Source organism: Saccopteryx bilineata, chromosome 4 (assembly GCF_036850765.1).
Source record: "Saccopteryx bilineata isolate mSacBil1 chromosome 4, mSacBil1_pri_phased_curated, whole genome shotgun sequence".
NCBI lineage: Eukaryota > Metazoa > Chordata > Mammalia > Chiroptera > Emballonuridae > Saccopteryx > Saccopteryx bilineata.
The window spans coordinates 14,229,194-14,252,252 of record NC_089493.1 but is presented as its reverse complement, the minus strand read 5'-3'; the positions used below and the strand labels follow the sequence as shown (position 1 = coordinate 14,252,252).

General features: G+C 47.6%; 1 protein-coding gene and 1 long non-coding RNA gene across 8 annotated transcripts in view; one reads left to right on the top strand and one right to left on the bottom strand.

Moving 5' to 3' along the window:
• The window catches only part of FOXN3 (forkhead box N3), a 404,457-nt gene that overhangs the window by 173,303 nt on the left and 208,095 nt on the right, over positions 1-23,059 (bottom strand). For all 6 annotated transcript variants that reach the window (XM_066276097.1, XM_066276098.1, XM_066276099.1 and 3 more), the window contains one exon: positions 1,751-1,887. In XM_066276097.1, coding sequence (XP_066132194.1) covers positions 1,751-1,887 — 137 coding nt within the window. The remainder of the gene's footprint in view (positions 1-1,750; positions 1,888-23,059) is intronic.
• LOC136335078 (uncharacterized) lies at positions 1,392-22,526 on the top strand. Of its 2 annotated transcripts, XR_010731261.1 has the most exons (3): positions 1,392-1,574; positions 5,950-6,098; positions 22,030-22,526. It is a non-coding gene; the product is annotated as an uncharacterized lncRNA (long non-coding RNA). The 2 variants fall into 2 exon arrangements; XR_010731262.1 differs by lacking the exon at positions 22,030-22,526 and having other exon boundaries at positions 5,950-6,113.

The window sequence follows — 23,059 nt, the reverse complement described above, 5'->3', positions numbered from 1 at the left end:
AATAATTACCATGTTTCCCTTGGGGTCACACTTGGCAACAAAATACTGGTCTAAATGAACCAAGGATATGACCCAGTGAGTAACACTTAATGTTCTTAACTTCCTAGAAGCAAAAGGATAGGAAAGCCTTCCCAGATACAGAGCAGGAGTAAAGTGAGGAGCCTTCTGTGGGGTCTGGAGGGCGGGAGGGCAGAATGACAAAGAAACAGGGGAGTCTGGGGAATATTCTAATAACCCGCGTCATCTCCTCCCCCACCAACCCTGAATGCTGGCGATTCTCCGCTCCAATCCCAGTCCCCGTCCGGGCCTCAGCAGCGGCCACAGCCACAAGGAGAAAACCAAGCATATGGCTCTGTCCTTCTGGACATTTCTACAGAGCTGGCTGGGTGGCTTTGGAAAATCCTATTTTAGCTCCTACAGCTCTATGACCTCAAGTTGTCATTTCCAATAAAGTATGCTTCCACTGATTTTTATGAACACAGACAAAAGCTGCTACAACCTCTTTTTCCCCCCAAATCTTTCAAACCAACTGTAGTTGCTATGTAGGGTTATTTGTTTCTAAGGCAACAGCGTATATCGAAGTACTAATGGCCTGTCCTTTTGCCAGGCAACAAACAGCCTTGTAATGCAACTGCACCTGTCTCGGCTACAGGTTACTATGGAGACGCTCCAGTTGCTATGGTTACCATCACGCTAATTGCCTAGCAAAGGCAGACATACAGCAGTCTTCTCAGAGAGCCCAGCTGTTCCTCCCCGTCTCTGGCTGAAGCCTGGTTGTCTGGGGCCTGTGATGGAATGCTTCTCAACCGAGATGCACAAGAACTTTATTAACGCTGCTTCAGCGGGTTGCTCCGAGCTCCCTTCCGCCGTGCACAAGACTAGAGCAAGAACCTGAAAAGCCGTGGACGAGAAAACCACCAAAATCTATGCATCCACGCCCTTTCTCACTGACATCAACTTGTCGTCTGAGGATCATTTCAATTCCCCGGGGTTGTTACAACAGAAACATTCCTTAACATTACACATTACACTTTTTTTCTTTGTAGAATTGAGGGATCTATTCCGAAGCCAAGCCCTGTGTAAGAATCAGTTTCAAAATTTGGTTCTGTTTGATATGGCTTTTTTTTAAAAAAATCTAACCCCAGTAACAACTTTTAAAAAAAAAAACAACAAGTAATAAGCACCCTCCCCTCCAACTATATCTTTGTAAAAATGGCACCCATGACCACCCCGCCTCATGTGCAGGGGAATCAAAGTCCCCATTGTTCCCCTGCTTCCTCTTTCAAGAGGCAAACACCAAGTAACCACAACAAAATGGTCACTCAGGAGCACCGTCCTCATGGAGACCAAATGACAACAGCCGGGCCAGTGAACACCTGTAGAGACACTCTGCTCATTCGGCCAGAGACGGACTTGCTTACTGGACTCATTCTGTACTTTTATTCCAACAAACTGGGACGCATGGAGATGTTAGAGCTGTCAACTTTCTTTTGTAAATGCTTCTGCCCAGGAAGATAACATTTCACCCGCAGTGAAGCCTTCTGGAAACACATTCCTCCGAAGCAGTGAAAGCGGTAAGGTTTGCAAGAAATACAATGGATATACCTCCAAGTAATACCTCATTTCTCTCTCATTTATCTATTTTTAAAATCATACAGTCTATTAAATTAGTTTCGAGGCAGGTCTCTACCAAAATAAGGCAACTTCAGTAGACAAAAAAGAAAAGGAAAAGTAAGTCTGAATTGCTTACCTTTGATATGCCTGAGGAGAGGCGGGAGGGGTATTGAACACGTGTGGGTGTGGGTGATAAGGTGTCTTTTTCAAAGCCTGAATTAGATTTTGTCTATACTCTGGGTCTATGCACCACAATGACCCTTTCCCAATACTCTGCAAAAAAAAAAAAAAAAAATTAAAATACAAAAGTGATTAATACAGAAAACATTGACTAATTTGCAAAAAGTAGACATATAACTATTATCATACTTACTTATTTTGAAAAGCCTCTCACTCGTTAACTGTCTGCCAGCCTTAAATATCATAATATTATATTCTGACAATGGAACACCACGGAATGCACTTTTGTGTAACTTGTATTAAGTTTGACAGATAAAATGGACATGTTATTACCAGGTGAAGCTCATACAATAATAATTGCAATTTTCATATCCTCATGACCAAAAAACTTAAGTTCCTTTACTTTTCAGTGTCAACTTTGAAGAACATGTATTCTTTTCTAAAAGTTAATTTTAAATGGCAGATTTCAAATATCTGAAAGACAATGCGGGCTAAGACACCCTTTCAACTCTTATCTCCACTTTTAAGAGCCCAGAAGTTGTGTGTTTTAAACCCTGGTACATTGCTACTACTTTACAAAAACCAAAAAAGTAACCTGCTTCTTTTTACCTCCTAACTCACAAAAGTATGATATTTAAGCTTCAAATGGAATTCTGTGATTCTTCCCCAGGAAACCAAAGAACTCAGGCAGCGGCTGTAAACTCAAGCCAGCCAGTGTTTCTATCTTGTGAATCGCCCAGTTCCCCGCACTCTGCTCCTGGCCTAAAGGGGCAGGCTCTTCAGAAGTCAAACTTTAAAATGCAAATTTTAAAAATCTCCTTATGAGAATGAGGGAGACTTGCTAAGGCCCACTTTCTATGCGAGGCTTTTGGTCTGTGGCCGGCATTTTACTAAAACAAACAAAGAAACAAAAAACAAGTAAGCCCTTCCCATGTGGCCCACTGGACCTGGCAACTGGCCGATGGGCAGTGGCTGCTCCAACTGCTTTCAAGTGACCGATTGTACCCAAGCTGTTTGATAAGGTCATTTGTAAATATTTACTGATTTGGAGAGAAAAGAAGTCAAATTACATAAACCCATACCCACCCCATGCTTCCAGCCAACGAACTCGCTTATTTTCAGAACTATTGTACTCTAGGATGGTTTAGAAAAGCAAACAAGAAAACTGCTTAACTATTATTGGGGATTGGAGTGTGGGGCGGAGGGGGGTGGGAGTGGGGGAGAAGGCCAAGAAAATCTCTTAGAAAAATAAGCCCTAGAATCTTTAAAGAAGCTTTAAACAATTTGTATTTCAGTCGGTTCACCAAGTCATTTACCTACAAACTTATTCGCAGGATGCATAAAATTCTTTACTATCAGCAGTGTTACTGCAATTAACTCTTTCTGGTGCACGGAGAACGGGGACTTGCTCAAAGTCATGGTCAGAGGCTGGAGCCCCCGTCACCCCAGCCACCCAGGCCCAGACTGGCCAAAGTTTCCAGTTTAATTATTCCGCTGTTTGAAGATACCAAAGATTTCAACTTTGGAAAATTCAATGCCTTCATGTGGCTTTCCTTTCATATGTCCATGGTCGGGCCTAGAAGAGTTCGGGGAACTGATGAGACTTTCCGAGTAAAGCAGTCAGGCCACCAAATAATCTACTGTAGACCCTCTGGGTCTTTTTTTTTTTTTTCCAGAAAAGACACTGGGCACCTCTTTTAAAACAAAGCCAAAACTAAAGAGGGTGGAGTGGCACAGCCGTAACTACCAAATCTGGATAATATAAAACAAAGTACAAAAGCCCACAATAGCCAGTACCTCCTCAGCGGGGCGGGTCCTGTCCTGACTGACTGCCCATGGGAATCTCGGATCCACTGAAACACAAGGCCCCAAACCAGCTACCTACATGGAGGGCCCGGGCCGCAGGCAACCCAAACATTTCTGCAAAGAGATTATCTCAGCCCTGGGAACCTAATGGCTTTTATTATCATCGAGGTGGCTTTCAGGGATAGGGCCATTTAATCTTACTGAGAATTAAAAATATAAGACAAAGAAAGAAAGGCCAAAGGACCCTCTTAGGGAAATAACAATAGGCCAAGAATGTGGTCTCTCCTAATCCTGACCTAAGTAGCTTGTTTATTACACTACAACACTACTTACAAACTAAATGGGAAAACCACAGGATGAGGTGGGGTGGGGGTAACGTTTCATAAGGTAACTGATCCTGGTGCAGGAGGCGGCGGGGTTACAAGGAAAACAAGAGCCCTGGAGCTAGACATTTCCTGTGTGGCCCTGGGGCACACCACGGTCCCACAGAGAGACCTGGCGTCCTCACCCCAAAATAAAGGCCCCGTAGAGACTTGGTGGGAGACCCAGCGATGGCATGCCCTCAAACCCCAGAACAGTGGCAGCGCCGACAGGGACTTCGTAAATGGTGACAACGTCATGACCGTCTTTATGATGGAAGACAGAGCCGAGCTGGTTGCGGGAGGCCTTGCACTAAGCCAGTGGTGGTCAGCCTGTCCCTACCGCCCACTAGGGGGCGCTCCAGCTTTCATGGTGGGTGGTAGCGGAGCAACCCAAGTATAAATAAAAAGATAGATTTAACTACAGTAAGTCGTTTTATAAAGATTTATTCTGTCAAACTTAGCGAAAATCCCACATAAAGTACTTACTTGGTAAGTAATTATTATATGCTTTAACTTGCTGTAACTCTGCTTTATAAATTTAATAAAGTTAGTTCCCTACTTTATAAATCACCATTACTATGGAACCAGTGGGCGGTTAGAAAATTTTACTACTAACAGAGATACAAAAGTGGGCGGTAGGTATAAAAAGGTTGCCTACCCCTGCGACTAAGCCAAATCTGATTTTCCCAAAGCCGCCCATCATAAAAGCAGCACCCAATCCTGACAGCTGCAGTGGGCGGGGCCTCCAGCCAGCTGACGAGGCAGGACCCGGGTAACAGTCCTAGTGCTGTTGGTCCTGGCTTAGCAAAGTTACTCTGCGCTTTTCTACTCTCTCAGACCCCCTCATTGCTCCATCAGCCCCCCTGTCGTCTGCCTTCGGTGCACCCTCCCTCCAGGTGTTCTCTACTGTGACTTCTCCCCGGCTCGGGAAGCCCATTCTGGCTCACAACCACCTCGCTGCCAGAAGTTTTCTTTTGCCCAATCTTTGCCCAGTGACCATCAAGCTGGGGTTTAACTGCAAACTTGGTCAGCACACAATCACGGTCTTCATCCATTTGCTGCAGCCATCTGCCCGGGCTTTGGATCATAATGTTTCCTACCTTGATCAGTCCTGGAAACAATCATAGGTTTTTACAGACCAGACACTAATGTCCTTATCTCAGAATTGCCAAAGAGCGACAAAATGAACAAAAGCAGTATCTTCAGGACACACTCAAGGTGACACAGTTGACCTCGGTAACCCCTCCCACGATCTGACTGCAGGGTGCTGGGCACAGCTGGGAAGAAGCCTGAGAGACCAGGGCACGGGGCCTTATTAGCAAGCCGGTGTGCTCCTGGGTTTCCTTTAACGGTTCAGAATAGTAGGAAGGTTGACTTGAAAACTTTTCAAATGGAACTATGTACAGGAAAGAATGCTCAAGTTTCCTAGGCCAGAACAAATTACATTTAATGCCCCTAACAGAGAGGAGAAGGATATAATTGTATAATAGTTGTATAATATGTTTGAGAGTAAGAGCTTTTAGAAATATCTGCATCTTATCTAAACACTATAGGGTGTTTGTTCTGTTGCATTTTGTTTTAACTGTAAAAACTCTGAGGGCCATGCTTCATTAAATATTAAGGAATTCAAAATTATAAGGGAAGATCTTCATTCATAGATATAGATGCAATTTCATCTTAAATATATATATTTATATTTTATACACACATACTTATAGTCTGAGAAAACTAATGTAAAATGTAGAAGGGGGAAATGAATGAAAGGATATTAAGGAGGCCAATCTTTCATTTTTAAAAATTAAAAAGCCACTTCAGAATAACAGACGACTACCTGTTAGCAATAAAAAATCAGTACCTAAGAGGAAAAAAAACTAGAAGGGCCTCTACGGTAGAAAGAACTAATTAGTGATAAATGTTTTAAAAAGAGAGATAGGAACTAAATTAAATCTTAAATCTAACTTCTACAGTAACACTTATTTTTCCTGAGAGCTCTAAATTCAGGGGCTGGCCATTCTCAGCAGCTCATGAACCTGCCCCACGCCCCCCAGCGCCCTGGACCTACAGAGCAGCACCTGCAGCCGGCCTGACCTCGTCTTCACTGCCAGTCTCTTCACCAAGTTGTGAGTTCTGAGTTAAGTATCACATCTTAAACACTGTTACAAACAGTAGGCCATGATACATGAATGGGTCATGAAATCAATGTAATGAGTAACAACCAACATTGCTTTAATGGAACAGAATAGAATCAAACAGAGTCAACTAGAATAGGAAATATCTGTAGCAAGTGCTCTTTTGTGAAATAAGTAAGTGTGGATACAAGTATCCAGGTGCACACAGGGACCACAAGGTAACATATACTTCCTACTAGGAACCTGGGTTCATAAAGTATGAGAAACACTGGTCTAGGACAACAGTTCCCTTTCATTTTTTTGCTTCTTGTTGCTTGTGGGGGATAAGGCCCACTTCTGGCAATAATGAAGGATTCTCTCCACGTGACATGCAACACAGAGAGGGGCTGGGTGTGGGAAAGGAGGATAATGAGGCCCGGCCCACGTCAGCAGGGAACAGGAGGCAGATATGCGGTCTTGGCAAATTTGAAATAATCCCTTTTGATGTTCCTGATATGCCATTTCTGAGGGCGTTTCCAACACCAACCACCCTCGTCCATCCCCTCATCCATATGGTACCCACGACATGCCAGGCGCCATGGGGGATACATTAGTGAATACAAAACAACACAAAAAGGCACTGCTCTCTTAAAGCCTGGATTCTTGAAGGGGAAGAAAAGAGTAAATAAGAAAAAAAAAAAGTGTCAGATTATGACAAGACTGTCATGTATTCTGGAGAACCAACTAGATCTGGTAATGAATTATAAGTGGCAGGTTAAAAGGAAAGAAAGCAAAGCAAAGCAAAATACAATTCTTCAGTTTGAACAATGAAGGAGATCAAAGATTGTGCGAGGGGAGAAGCCCAGTGCTTACGGGAACAGACAACCCCTGAGAGGTGTATGGATCAAGAAGAGTGATCAAGGGACTGGAAGAACCTGCTGGACGGAGGCACCTCTCTTTCCTCTGCGAGCCCTCAGTGACCCCAACCTGTACGGCGAAAGCTCATGAACGTCGGAGGGTAGATCTGAGGTGGTCTGGTTTTAGGGTTTAACGTCAACTGGTCGTTCTACAGCGGGGGGGGGGGCGGTAAACATCTTCTTAAAGGGTCAGAGTAAACATTTTGGATTCTGCGGGTCTGCACGTCCGCACAAAAGCAACCACAGACCTGCAGGAACAGGCGTGGCTGTGCTTCCGTAATACTTCACTTACCAAACCACAGCCCAGCCTTCACTGCCTCCGACCCACAACTTCTACACTTGAACTCAGTGCTCTTAAGAGTTTCAGGGACCTAAAATCAGGTAAGGGGCTAGGAGAGTTGGGCTGCGTCCTGTCGGATTAGGAAGAGGGAACCAATGAGGGTCTCAGTCAAGAGCTCGAGGCAGGAAAGGGGAACAGGAGTTGGGGGGGGGGGCAGGAAGTACACACACAGACGGGAACAAGTGAGCCCATCAGTGATAAGAACAGATTATTTGTTGAGATGTACCTAACCTCGCTGCCTTCTGAAATCACTGTGTATGTGCAGCTCACAGATCTCTCTGGGTCTGTTTCCGCATCTGTAAATTAGGTGATTACACTAAATCACCCTCTAGGCTCTTAACTCCACGCTTTTGAGAGAATGTGTTACAATAGATTAATTAGTGTACTTGGGCCTGCATTTCTCCATCTCCTTCTGAGCTTCCTGACACCGCCATGCTTCTGTTCTTGCCCAGTGCCAGGTATCTGCAAAGGCAGCGAAGCATATTACTGAGCTTCCAAAGGGTAGCCCTTACCCGGTTGGCAAGGACACTGGAGTCAGGGTGACCTGGGACTAAGCCTTGTTTCAACTTCCCAGCTGTGTGACCTTGAGCAAGTTGCTTACCTGCTCTGAGCTCATGTCCTCATCCATATAAGGGTAGGGATATAATGATATCCACACCAAAGGGCTGTTGTGAGGATTAAATGACAATACTGTTCTTGGCACATGAAAGAAGCTCAACACATATTGTTCTCTTTATAATGGGGATAAAATAATTCAACAGCTAGCCTGACGGAGCCAGTACTTGTCAAATTATGAAATGATGCAAATTTAATTTTTTAAAATGTGCATGACTTTTTGTTTTCCATTGTCTGATGCTACTTTCCTTGGTCCAAAGGAAGCACGCTGTATCAGATCCACTAAGGTAGAAATGAAATGGATAAAAATAAAACAAAGCAAGACTTGGTCCCTTGAGTGAGGGAGGAATAGGAGACTTTGAGGAAGCACACGAGTGAAGTCGCTTCTGGCATCAAGACTGCCTGGGTGCCCAGGGCCCTGTGGCCCCTGCCCTTATGAGCTTACAACCTGCCACCTCCTTCCCTGACTGTGGAGGGTCTACCCTCCAGGCTGCCCTGGGGCAGGGAGGGGGAGAGGGGCAAATTTAGAGAATAATGCTGGGGTGGGCAGAGCTGGGGCGGGCAGGGCTGGGGCGGGCAGGGCTGGAATAGGCAGGGCTGGGATAGGCAGGGCTGGGGCGGGCAGGGCTGGGATAGGCAGGGCTGGGGCGGGCAGGGCTGGGATAGGCAGGGCTGGGGCGGGCAGGGCTGGGATAGGCAGGGCTGGGGCGGGCAGGGCTGGGATAGGCAGGGCTGGGGCAGGCAGGGCTGGGGCGGGCAGGGCTGGGGCGGGCAGGGCTGGGATAGGCAGGGCTGGGGCGGGCAGGGCTGGGATAGGCAGGGCTGGGATAGGCAGGGCTGGGGCGGGCAGGGCTGGGATGGGCAGGGCTGGGGCGGGCAGGGCTGGGATAGGCAGGGCTGGGGCGGGCAGGGCTGGGATAGGCAGGCACAACCTCAGAGAAAGGGTCCCAGAACAGGGAGGGCTAGTGCCTGAGGCCACCTATCTGCTCTCTCTGGGGCCTGTGGGCTCACACTGGGCACTGGAAGAGGGGCGCTCACTCAGCACCGAAGGACACTGCAGCTTTACCGACAGGAGGCCCCGGAGTGGCGATTTTCCAGCTGCCCTCCTAGCGAACATGCAGGGTTTCCCACCTCTGGAAGGCAGGCTTGGACTTCTGGAAGAGTGAGGTCTGTTTCACTGTGGACACCTAGCTAGTTCCCTCGGGCCCCACAGGACTGCCTCACCCCCTGCCGGCGCTCCTGCTCAGCACTCAGGTGGCGTGGAGGAGAAAGACAGGAAGACAAGGAGGAATGGGGGGGGGCCCAGGGCGGACCCTCTCAGAGCCCCCAGACAGGGCCGGGACCCAGACCTCCACAGGTCAAATACCCACTCTCACTTCCACGGTCTAACGAAAGCCCCCTTCGCCTCGCTTTGAAGCACGCCATCTAATAACACTTGTAGAGAGCCAGCGGAGGATGATGCTGGGCAGGCTGCCAGGGCGCAAAGGAAGGGACCGTTTTCTAGGGTGCTGAACCTCCAGAGGAAGACAAACAACAAACAACTGTGACTGCATACGCGGGCCAAAGGCTACAGGACAACAGAGGAGGGCAAGAGCGAGCCCCGTGGGGCAGCAGTGTGACACCACACGGGCACACAGACCAAAGCCAGGTCTCCCTGCGGGCCCCCGGGTGCCACCTTCCCCCCAAACCCCCTGGACGGCCTTGTTCCCTTAGCTTCACGCTTCCGAGACCTCTCAGGATGGGACGAGCCAACGTGCCCACGACAGGGGCCAGACGCATTGCCAGGGCTTCCCCGGGGAAAATTCCAGAACGCATCCCCACACCTGGCTTCCAGGTAACAAAGGGATCAACCTGTACAGTTCTTGTCTACACAGCTACCCTGCGGTATTACCAAGAGTAAACCACAGGCCCCTCAGTCCGGCAGTTTCTTCACCTGTGTGCTAGAAGTAATACTGTGTTCTCCACGTCCTGTTGGGCTCCAACGTGACCATGTAGAGAAGGCACTACACTGAACCCAGCATTTAAAAGGCAGGTAATTAATTCTCCTCACTGTCAAAAGAACTCACAAGAGTTGGGTAATACTGGGGGAAAAAAATAGGACAATAGAAAGTTATTCTAGTGAAAGACTGTGACATCATACCACAACAAAATACTGAGCAGGTAGGTGGGTCCTAAAATGCTGTAACTTATAGTCCGAAGACATCAGCGGGAATTTTTAAATCTTAAAAATACTAAGAAAATGACCTGAGGATTAGCCATATATTTGAAAGAAAGGGAGGAAATGAAACTGATCGCGAAGAAATTGTTTCTAGATACATCAACGTGCATTTCCTATAACAGACACTTACCCCAAAAGAGAGATTTAAAAAGAAGTCATGCTAGGCACTTGGAATTTCCTAACAACCCTTTGCAGTGTTTGAAATTAACTTCTAGTTTTTTAGGTTTGGGGTTTTCCCCCCAAAAGTAGGAAGAGGGATGGAAAAAGAGACATTCTACCCCCGGTCCAGACAGGAATGTCTCTGTCCAGACTCGGGCCCAGTGTGCCCCAGTCTCGCAGCAGTTCTGGGGGGGCCTGCAGGCAGGGAGGATGGCCCCCGGCTCGCTGGATAGGGAGCGCCTGGTAACCACGGCCACTGAAGACTGCAAACTCACTCCTCTACGGGTCCTCTATCGGACACAGAAATCGCCTTCGCTCCTTTATAACTGTCTTGCTATTATTTTACAGACGTGTTCTAAAAGCCATAAAAAAAAAAATTAAAAGCCATAAGAATGCAAATCATGATGAGCATGTTGCTTGTACAGTATTCAGATACATGAGTTCTGTGAGGACTTCACAGCATCACAGCTATTCCCAAAGTGCGCCCGGCGGTCTCTGAACACTCCCTCCCCTCACGCACTGAGGGTCCGTGGAAAGGGGAGCACGGGGACGCAGGTGGGACGGCTGGGGAACTGTTTCAGGCGCGCGGTGGCTGGACAGGTGTGTGTGGGTGGGGGGAGGTATTTTCAGCAATGTGGGACAAGTCAGCAATTCCCTTGCATTAATACCTAAATAAAGTCAGAAGAGCCTCAAGATTTGCCTAAGACCAAATTAGTCTCTCGGAGGAGCCTGACCTGGTGAAGCTTGGTGGGGGTGGGAAGGAGAGAGGAAACCAGTTTATCAGTTTCCAGCGCTTTGACTTCGCTTTGTCCTGCCTCCTGCCCTCCACCTCCCAGAGATGGGATGTCCACCAGATTGGGGGTTGGAGGGGGGTGGGGCCGCAAATCTGAAGCATGTCGACTCAGGAAGGCTGGCAGAGCTAGTGTTTGTTTGCATTAAATTAGTTACTTTGGTACTCTCTGGCCTACTGTTTCCCAACTGCCAAAGGCAGTGGAGAGCTGGTGTGCTAAAACAACCTTTAATAAAGTGATCATCAAACAACCAAAATGTATCTACTTACAAATACTGTCCAGCCCTTCACTTGGAAGTGCTAACAAATGGAACACACACGAAGATGCACATGTACCCTAACACCCCAAGTCTGAAAGCCAAAGAAATGGCATCTCTAACAATCACTGCTCTTATCCAATTTGAATTCTCCCAAATTAGTTTCACCCATCTCTGTCCTTTGGGGGCCCTCAGCAAGTAAGGGTTAACTCGGCTCTTCTATCCGAAACCTTACAGTATTACCTATGCTGGCTGAGAAAGAGACCAGACACAGAGACGTTGAAAAAAACTTCAAACACTCACAAAGCACAGAGGAAGCGTAAGAAGCTGGGTGTTTTGTACAACTCCGATACCAGGCAGGCTCCGCCAACTTCAAAGAGCGGCACTACTCAAATGAACTGAAGCAATTGTACGGAACCCACCCACCCGCCCCGCCCAACACGCACACACAGGGTATATGGATAGACAAATAAATCCTTCATGAACACTTAACTGCTAATAACTTTATTACAGAAACAAAGGTATGCAAATTTAAGAAGTTTTATTTGTCATCTATGAAAGAAGAATGCACAAGGATGTGATAAAGTTGTCTGAAATGTGGATAAAATCCTTTTCCAAAGATGTTTTAAAAACAGTCTTCAAGTTAAAAACTGCAGAAGCAAATTACAAGGAGGACACACGGTAGAATCAAAGGCATAGAATCCGATAGCTTTTTACATGCTTTTCCCCCTTTTTAGTTCAAAAGGCAAACTGACTTAAAAAGCTCATAGTTATGAGAGGAGGTAGAACTCACCATTTATTACTTTGTGAGAAATTAAAAAAACAAAACAAAACTCAGTAATTTTAAAAGTTCAAGACCCAGTAAAGGACTTTCACAAACATATAAAAAGAAGTGAGCAGGGGACAGAGGACAGCCGGCTGTAGCTCCGGACTGAACTTGCCCCTCTCCGGTACCTGTACTTTTTGTTGAGTGAGTCAGACACTGCAAATGATAATTAATGCAACCACGTTTCATGGAGGCTAATAAGGCGCACGTGGGTCTGACGGACAGAGATGCCCTTGGTTGGGTTACAACTGGCCCACCTTCTGCCACTTTATCTTCTGGTTGTCAGTAGTTACTCATCTATTTTTAAATATCCCAATATGATCTTATCTAATTGGCACATATAATTTGATCACCTTATTTCCATAACTGAAAGGTGCTGGCAGGTAAAAGTTACAGTCACAGGGTGTGTGTGTACTGAGTTGGAGCTATGGCCTTCCATTAAAAAAAAAAAAAATCACGAAGACCCTCTCTGCCAGTGAAACACGCACACTGAGCTATTGATTTGTTTTAAAATGACTGGGCTCTGGCCTGACCTGTGGTGGCGCAGTGGATAAAGCGTCGACCTGGAATGCTGAGGTCGCCGGTTCAAAGCCCTGGGCTTGCCTGGTCAAGGAACATATATGGGAGTTGATGCTTCCTGCTCCTCCCCCACTTCTCTCTCTATCTCTTTCTCTGTCTCTCTTCTCTAAAATGAATAAATAAATAAAAATAATTTAAAAAAAAAAACAAATAAAATGACTGGGCTCTGGCTATGAGACCAACCAGTCACTCTTCCCCCTGGAAGTCCGCCAGGGGCCTTTGCTGGGGGTTCCTGGTTTGGGAACCCAACTATCGGCCACAGTCTCCTGCTATAACTAACTCAGGCCCACTCAGGAGGAGAACTTGCCTGTACGGTGCCTCTGACTTCTAGCCCAAGTGTTCTGACGGCCCAGGAGGCCCTTTCAACCAGCGAGGTCTGAGCACAGCCCAGACCCCTGCGGCTGCGGCTTCTGCTACAAAGACAGATGGGAAACCGCCCCCGATCCCAGTGGGAGAAGCAACCGCCACCAAATGGCACTGGAAGTGTTGTGGATTCCTTTGAAATTCTGGCAGATGCTGGTCAAGATATGGACGACCCCACGGGAGCAGAGGGTGGGGCCGAATTTGTTGGGGGAGCGGGAGACCACCTGAAGGGAAGAAAACAGCAGAACTCAACCTTGGCCGTAGCCAGCTCAAGGCAAACAGAGAGAAGGGAGCCGGGGAGAGGAACGGGAGGAGGAGTCAGACAATGAGCCAATCCTGTGACTTACGAGAAGGGGGCCGAGGAAATGTTTAAGTGAACAGAGTCTACCCAAGCAAGCCTAGCTGACCCAAACCCTGGGAACCACACCCGAGCACGTGGAGACCTGGGGGGGGGGGCAGCCTCGGCACCTGACCTGCCACTCTCTGACCCCCGCCCTCCGGCCTGCACTGATCCCCCTCAGGGCCCGTCTCAGGGTATGGAAACGGCCATTGGCACCGTCCTCCACCTCCTCGTCCTCTCTTCCTCACCCCTTGTGATCCTGGGAGGTCCCGCACAAGGAGGGCGCTGCCAGCCTCAGTATCTGAGTTTTAGTGACAACGTGATACGTGGCACCCGGAAAGGCCAATGCCACACTGAGCACTGGTCACGACAGGGACTCACCAGGGAGATAAGCACAATGGCCTGGAAGACCGTGAGTGGGTGCAGGGGCCCCAGAGACAACACATCTGCCTCTGGACACCTCTCGGCTCACCTGAGAACGCCCTGCAACCCGAGGCGCGGAACACGGAGAACACTCCTCCGGGGATTCCGCCAGCGGCTCCTCGGCTGATTAATAACTGACAATTACACAAGGCGACCTGATAGCAGACCAGAGGGCTGCCAGAGAGCCAGGCTGCCAAGGGCGATGAGTTACCCGATTACCAGGCACAGGGGCGAACCTCTGGGCTGCACACACACTTCCCACAGCGCGTCTCACCTGGCGGCCTCTGAGCACTCTCTGACCGCCCTCTGACCACCTGCGCGCTGGTCCCGAGCTACACAGCTCAGTGAGAACTCCTGCAGTCGGTGTTCTGAGCTCCCCTGGGGGAGGGCGGGGGTGCGAAATTGGGGTGTGTGGCCCGGGATGCATACTAACCACACTGTCAGACCCGTGCCACCATGATTAATTTAGGTTTCCAAACATAGCCAGCCCTTAATTATCCATGGAAATTGTATACACAGGCAACTTTGACTCAGCACATTGCTGAGTCACCTGGCCTAAAATTCAGTCCAACTTAGAACTCAAGGTCTACACAGACACACACAGTAGTGGGGACCGTCACAAAGGTAACAGCAATGACTGTGAACATGAACTGAGAACTGCCCGTGTGCTGAGCACGAGCCCGGACACCATTCGTGCACAATTTCATTTCATTCTCCCCACAAACCCACAAGGCGGGTGGTACTCCGACCCTATAGATGAGGAAGGTCATGTTCAGACAGATTAAGTAACTTGCCTAAGACGAAATGCAACCAGTCTTGACTCAGAAACCTCTAACCCTCACCAGGAAAATGGCAGTCTGTGAAAAACACCACTCTCAGGTAGGTGGTGGCCAGCCGCAGTAAAACCTATCACACGTTTCCAAGTCAAGTCACAAATGATTTGGGGGTCATCTACCACACCAAGAAATGTATGCCCTTACATGGGAGCATGCATACATACAAATGCTTTCTGATACACACACACACACACTTTCTTTAATCATTCATGTCAGATGAAAAAGGAAGTCAAAAGCTACCATTATTATTATTATGACTTTATAGTTGTGTTGCTGGCACGTGACCATCAACAGACAAAACACCACCTTTCCATCTGTAGAGCAAATTTCAAAGGGCGATCAAATACCTCAGGTGGCCCTAAACAACTCAATGAAGGCATCTAAGAAGATTAAGTCTATTTACAGGCAAGAAAGCAAGCTCCGAAACGACAGGGACTTTTGCCCTAGATCAGTGATTTTATCTCATGCGGTACACCAAAAAATATAGTTTTTGCCAATCTGACCAAAAAAAAAAAAAGTATAATTTGATTCGTTGACACCAAATGGCTGTTGTTGGGTTGGCTGTTGTCCTTTTTTTTATTGGAGAATCTAAGGGAAAAGAGGTCAGTGCCCCTGACTAAATAGACAGGTACAGCATGTTTTAAAAACTCTTGAGGCACACTGGTTGAACACCGCCGCCCTAGATCATCGGCCCCAAGAGGCAGAGCCGAGATTCAAACCTCAGTCTTAGAGCTGCCACCATGTTCCCACCACACCGCATGGCTTCTGTGAGAAAGCACAGCCTGCCAGAGATGTCTTTAACCTAAGTACTTATAAGTGTATATGGAAGACAATGTTATTCACCATTGAAGGCAACAGAAGTAAGTGTTGGACTTTGGGTGTTTCGACTGTGCAACTCTTGCTCAAAACAACGAAACAGTGTGTGCATCTAAGCAGCACTTTCTTCCTGCAAGGGACAGCCACAAGGATAACTTCCGGCCTGTGGGACGCTGGAGAATGGTGAGCTTGCTCTGCCCGTTGAAGCCGTGGTGAATCGGCACGGTAGCCCCGGAGTGCGGGCTCAGGCAGACTCTTTGTCCCTGAGGAGAGCTGGAGAGGCGGGCTAGCTCCGCACCGCCGGCTCCCTCTCCTGCACTCCCACAGGTGGGCCTGCGAGGAAGGCAGGCTCTTCTTCAGAGGCCGGCTCCCTCTCCTGCACTCCCACAGGTGGGCCTGCGAGGAAGGCAGGCTCTTCTTCGGAGACACCTCCCAGATTCTGCACCACTTCCCAGCGGTGCGTGTCATTATCAAATGCTGGAAAATGAAGACTAGCAGAACCGAGATGAAGAGTGTGGGGCTCTGGTTAGGTATTTTAGAGGAAGATCCTTGGATATAATAATGATGATAATAACAACAACAACAATAATGAACCTCCCATGGGGCTCCACCTCTCTCCGGGCAGGGGCACTGCCGCAGCGGTCGCTGGTCCTCCCCACCTGTCTTACAGGAGTGTGCTGGACGCCCCGCAGCGGTTGCTGGTCCTCCCCACCTGTCTTACAGGAGTGTGCTGGACGCCCCGCAGCGGTCGCTGGTCCTCCCCACCTGTCTTACAGGAGTGTGCTGGACGCCCCGCAGCGGTCGCTGGTCCTCCCCACCTGTCTTACAGGAGTGTGCTGGACGCCCCGCAGCGGCTGCTGGTCCTCCCCACCTGTCTTACAGGAGTGTGCTGGACGCCCCGCAGCGGTCGCTGGTCCTCCCCACCTGTCTTACAGGAGTGTGCTGGACGCCCTGCACTGGCCCTGCAGCAACAGCCTCCACCCTCCTCTACTCAGCTCCCAGCCTGGGTCAGTAACATCTGTAGATGCAGCGACAGCCTCCACCCTCCTCCACTCTGCTCCCAGCCTGGGTCAGTAACATCTGTAGATGCAGCGACAGCCTCCACCCTCCTCCACTCTGCTCCCAGCCCGGGACAGTAACATCTGTAGATGCAGCGACAGCCTCCACCCTCCTCCACTCTGCTCCCAGCCCGGGACAGTAACATCTGTAGATGCAGCGACAGCCTCCATCCTCCTCCACTCTGCTCCCAGCCCGGGACAGTAACATCTGTAGATGCAGCGACAGCCTCCACCCTCCTCCACTCTGCTCCCAGCCCGGGACAGTAACATCTGTAGATGCAGCGACAGGCTCCCTTGCACGCTGCCTTCCAGCCAGGTTCCACCAAAGAGAGGCAGACTACAGGAGGTGAGGGGTGGGGACGAGTGAGGCAGGTGGGCATTCCCCTGGCTCGGCCTGGAGTCAGCTGCATCCTGCTACCTAGGCTCTGCCTCTCTCTACTGAGGGCTGGAACCCCAGCTACTTTCTCCCCCCATCCCAGTACTTCTTCTTTTCCTTCGCCCTCCAGACTTCGGAGTGAGAGAAGTTCAAGTTCCCTGCTGTACCAAGCCGCCCCCTCTCCGGGGGGGGGGGGGGGACAGCACCTTTGCTGGTTTCTTGTGTCCCTGCTCACTGCTGGGAACCAGCCCTTAGGAAACCCTCCTCTGTTACTGCGGTTTGGGTGTGCCATCTGTCCTGCCACAACAGTGACTGGCGAGTTAAAAGCCAAACGGATCACCCTAGAATTTCACTCTTGGAATCTATATACCACAATAGGTACATAATTCCCTTGCAAGTTCTCCAAGTCACAGAGGATAGGAGTTGGGTGGGGGTGGGGGGGGGGTGGGGAGGGGGGAAATGCCACCAATACTTCCAAAATAAGTTACTCTGCTGAATACTTTGAAAGAGCAGAATTTGCCTTCTTAAAAAGCAAGCTTGCAAACAAGAATACACGATTGTAGCATTGGAAAAGTTGTTGCTAAGAATATTTTCTGCGGAGTTCCTTTATAAGTGCATCATCAGTGATTACTGTTACGTTTCAGAGTCACGTCAACCTGCATAAAAACTGAACATAGGACAAGTGTCAGCAATGTTTCCAGTTTCAGAAGAGCTGGTTCAAACCACATCGATATTATCTCAAACACTTTATACAGTAGATAACAGCAACATGGTACGAATTCAATTATTATAACAACGCTGAATCAAAAGCTGTAAGAATTTAAGACGTAATATAGCCTCATCATAGGACCACTGGTGTTTTGTACTACGGTCTGGTTGACCTTCAGGAAATTAAAACATAAGCCAAAGTTTCCAATCTAAAAACTGTCTCAAGCATGGAAGGGTGGGAAATCTAACAATTTTACAAGATACAAGTTTTAAAAACCAAAACATCGATAACATAACATGCACTGACATTCTTTAATCACCGAGGAATTATTTTAATCCAGCGTATCTACAATGTTAAAAATAAATTTAAAAGGGCATTTAACAAATTAAATGTAAACCACGTGTTGCCAATGTTTTTAAAGACACAAAGTGTGTTTCAACCTGGGCCCTGTGAGGAACAAGTCTATATATGACTTTATCCAAAGCCAAATAAATGATCACGTGAAAGCTCATGATAGCTTTCCACAGACTGGGTTCCAACAGTGGGGTGTTGGTTACTTTCCCAGGGTCGAACCTGTTACTACAGGTCCCAGAGTATCAACAGCATTTTAGTAATTATGCAACAAATATTAAGATGAAATCCAGATACAACAGCCTTAGCCCTCTCCTTGTGTCTTTCTGACACAGTAAAAGCCAAGTTACAATTTCACATTTATTTATGATGTTATTTGACTATCATCTCTCTCTCCTCACTAAGAGGTAAGGTCCCTGAAAGGAGGGACTAGTTCCATTTTTGCTCACAACCCCTTCACTGCGAACACAGACACAGGGGCTCCCAGGCTGTCCAGGCATTTAAACCACACCTTCCACAGCAGGATCAAGAAAAGGGAAGTTTTGAGACCTCGCTAAATATACTTTTCATAGAATTTTGGTTTAGAAACTAAGAAATATTTCACTCTTCAAAACAAAAAATTCAATCAAAAAGAGAACAATGTAAGTGAAATCATGAGATGCGAGCACATGCTCACTGGAATGGCTAAAACGGAAACCAGTGACAATCCCAAGCGCTGGTCAGGACGGGACGCCGCTGGAACCCTCACACATCCTCAGGAGGAACGTAAGCTACCTAAGCCACTCTGCGAAAGAGCGTAGCATTGTCTTATAAAATTGATTTTAGAGCAAGAGAGGAAGAGAGAGAGAGAGGAGAAACATCGATTCGTTGTTCCACTTATTTATGCATTCATGGGTTGATCCTTGTATGTGCTCTGACCAGGGATCAAACTTGTCATGGGCCCCACCCATCCCACTCCTAGAGAATTTACCCAAGAGAAATGAACTCATATATCTGCACAAAGACTTGTACAAGAATATTCAGAGCACTTTCATTCCTACCTAAAAACAGCAAACAATCCAATCTCAGCTGGTGACGGGATAAACAAATTATGATATCTCCACAAAATGGAATACCGCTCAGCAATAAAAGGGAATGTGTTATTGATACAAACAATATTTATGATTCTCAAAAACATTAAGCTGGGTAAAAAGACGCTAGAAATAAAAACATACTATTCTATGATTTCAAACATGAAATTTTAGGAAAGGTAAAACTAATCTGAGGAAGAAAGTAAATCAGGCATTCCCTGAGGGTTTGGGGGGAGGGCGAGGAGGCTCACTCGCAGGCGCGCAAGGAAATGCGTGTGGTGATGAAAATGTTCTGTTCTCCACGGTAGCAGTCGGTTACACAGGTATATATGTATTTTTAAAATTGATTTTAGAGAAGAAGGGTGAAAGAGAGAAATACCCAGTTGTTGTTCCACTCATTTATGCATTCATTGGTTGATCCTCAGATGTACCCTGACTGGGGATCAAAACCTACAATCTTGGCATGTTTGAAGCCACTCTAACCAACTGAGCTACCCCCAGCCAAGGCCACAGGTATACACGGCACTTACTAATCAAAACACTTTCAATGGTGCATTTATTATAAATGTATTAAGAAAATGTGTTAAAGATATTCATAGTACATTTATTAATACATTAATAATATACTTATTATACATTAATACATTAATAATACATTTATTACAAATGTATTAAATAAAGCTGATTTTTTTTTAAAAGAGCATGCTATACATGTACAATAAAAAGTTTTTAAAGCAAACAAAATAAGTTAGAGGATCAAGTTAGCAACATAACCTGGCAGGGAAAAGAATTCTTTCCAATGGCTTTTGAACTCAATACTGACTGTATGGTCTAGTGGCATGTACACACAAAGAACCAAACTACAAAAAAAATACTATGTTTCAATCAGAATTATTAACAGTAACAGACAACAGAATTTTGCAACTATTTTGCCTGTATCTGGTAAAGTAAAGCAAAAAGTGAACGTGTTGACAGCATTAACAGAACTGGGAGCCAAGCAGAGAGCTCTGAATACAAAAGCAAAGATTTAGCAGGGGTCTCAAACTCAACTCAGCATGTGGGCCGCAGAGCAAGATCACAGCCGTTAGGCGGGCTGCACTAGGTCTACAAAAGGCAACTGTTACGCAACACTTTTCAGTGTCACAAAACGACCAGAAACTGTAGTTCGTGGATTAGTCTGCGGGCCGCACAAAATTGTTCAGCGGGCCGCGAGTTTGAGACCCCTGATTTAGAGACAAACCCAGGGATGTTCAATGTGATCCGGAAAGATCAATCCACTCAATGAGCCTACTTTGTCTCAGTTCTGTCAGCTGAAAGCCCTGAAGGAGTTAACACCCCAGCCACAGCGCACACCCCTCGCACCCAGATCTGGTTTCTACACACCCCTCCTGCACTACAAGGCATCATGGGCTGTTGGAGAGAGAAATGACACCCTGCCTGGAAATGGAAAAGTCTAAGATGAGCCTAGGACATGTCTGGGCAAAAAAGCAAGAAAGTTCTCAAAGACTAAAAGGTGCATGTTCCCAGGACATAAAGAGCAGCTTCAAAGGGGCAGCAAACAATGACTAAAACCAATTATAGAACCCTGACTAATAAATAAAAACTCATGAGCCCACAGTGATATTCACAGACTTACTTGCCACCATCAGAAATGATTATCACACCAATCCTTTTTCTCTACAATATGGTCATTACAGTTGGAACTGCGATGCAGAACTAATGATAAAAATGAGAAAAACCACCATTTTGTAACCCCGCAGTGAAATAGCTCAGGCAGGAATCGTCAATGGATACACACACAGTGCCAAAGTATCTCCCCAAAGATTACAGGCTAATTGCAAAGGGGAAAGAACATACCATCCATTGGAGGGAACTGGCATCACCACCGTAGGCCAGGGCTCAAAATTAGTGTCACCAACAGTGAGACAACTGGGGGGTCTGACTTTAAGAAGAGCCCAGCTTCACTTGACAGCTGTTTAAACAAGCTTGAACCTGATCAGCACTTGGATCTGACTTCCAGGGGACACAGAGACAAGTTGAATAGCATCTGCAGGAAATCATTGGCCAAATTCAGGATGTGAGGCATGCCCTGGCCTTGATCTTCTCAAAATAAGGGTGGGGTGGGGTGGGAGGGAGAGGATGGTACAATCATTCCAAGTTGAAGAGACTTAGATAAAAATCCAGTTGCAACACTTGTACCTTCACTAGGACCTTTTCTTTAAGCGAGAGAGAGTGGGGGGGGGGGGGGAGGAAGAGGAAGGGAGGGAGGAGAAGGGAGAGAGATGAGAAGCATCACCTTGCAGTTGCAGCACCTTAATTGTTCATTGACTGCTTCTTATACGTGCCTTAACCAGGGGGCTCCAGCTGAGCCAGTGACCCCTTGCTCAAGCCAGCGACCTTGGGCTCAAGCCAGCAACCTTAGGGTCATGTCTGTGATCCCACACTCAAGCCAGCAATCCCACACTCAAGCTGGTGAGCCCGCGCTCAAGCCAACAACCTCAGGGTTTCGAACCTGGGTCCTCAGTGTCCCAGGTTGACATATTATTCATTGCACCACCGCCTGGTCAGGCACTAGATCCTAATTTTAACAAAACACAAAAAAGTTAAAAAAGATTTTGAGGGATAATTGGAGAAGTCTGAAGACAGACTACATATCAGATGCTGTAAGGAATTATTTAGTTTTTTCTTGGTATGATACTAGTATTGAGGTTATACAGGAGGATGTCTTTACTCCTAAGAGACTCACGCTGACATTTTAAAGGGTGAAGCGTCATGATGCTTATAACTTTCTTTTTAATGGTTCATATAATCCCTACATACACGTGAAGAGAATATAACATGTTAGCAATTACTGACTCTAGGTAGCAGGGTATATCTACAGGTGGTCACTACACTATTTTTGCAACTTTTCAGTAGGTTTGAATTTGTTCATAACAAAAATATGAGAAGGAGGGAAGCGGGAGCAGAGGCGACATGAGCAGCGTGGGAAAAGCCTGATCCCAGCGAGAAGAGCCAGTCCCCCTCACGGCTCCACAGGCGGATGGAGCAGCAGCGTGTCCACCCGCCCCCGGCCCCCACCAATTCACACCTCAACGTCCTAGCACCCCAGCCACCTCAGAATGTGACTGGATTTGGAGAGAGGATCCTTGCAGAAGTAATCAGGCTAAAATGAGGTCATCCGGGTGGGCTCTAAACTAATCTCTCACTGGTGTCCTCATGAGAAAAGAAAATTTGGACAGACACGTCCAGAGGCAACACCACGTGGAGACAGAGGGAAGAGACGGCCGTCTACAAGCCAAGGTCAGAGGGAACTCCATGCGAAGACACAGGGGGGAGACAGTCCTATACAAAGGCAAGAGCAGAGTCCTCAGAAGGCACCAACTCTGCTGACACCTGGATCTCAGACTTCCAGCCTCCAGAACTGTGAGACAATAAACGTCTATTGTTTAAGCCCCACCCCCCACCCCGGGCTCCCAGCCTGCGATACTTGCATGGCAGCCCTAGCAGACTCATTCACGGGAAGATTTCCAGGAGGAGGACAAAGGCTGTTTCTCTAAGCCAGACGCAGACACAGCGCTTGCTGCCGGTGCACATTATCCGTTCACTGATACAGAAAAGCAAGTGCTCCCAGGACACTGTGTGTGCGTGCATGCGTGCGTGTGTGAGCGCGTGCGGAGAGCCGTGGGAGCCCAGAGAGCTCCTCGGGATGACTTCACGTCTGCCGCGTTCGCTGGGGAATACCCAGACGTCCCGGCATCGCGGGTTCTAGAGGCGTCTGGGGACATCCCCGCAGCCCGGTGCGCCCTGGGAGGCAGACTCAGAACGCCCGGGTCTGTCTGCTCCAAGTCCTCACCACCGAGCAGAGGGCGTCACATCCATTCAAGTCACTTCTTCTTGAAATAAAAGGACCACTCCCGTGCTTATCATGGTTCTTAAATCTTCACAT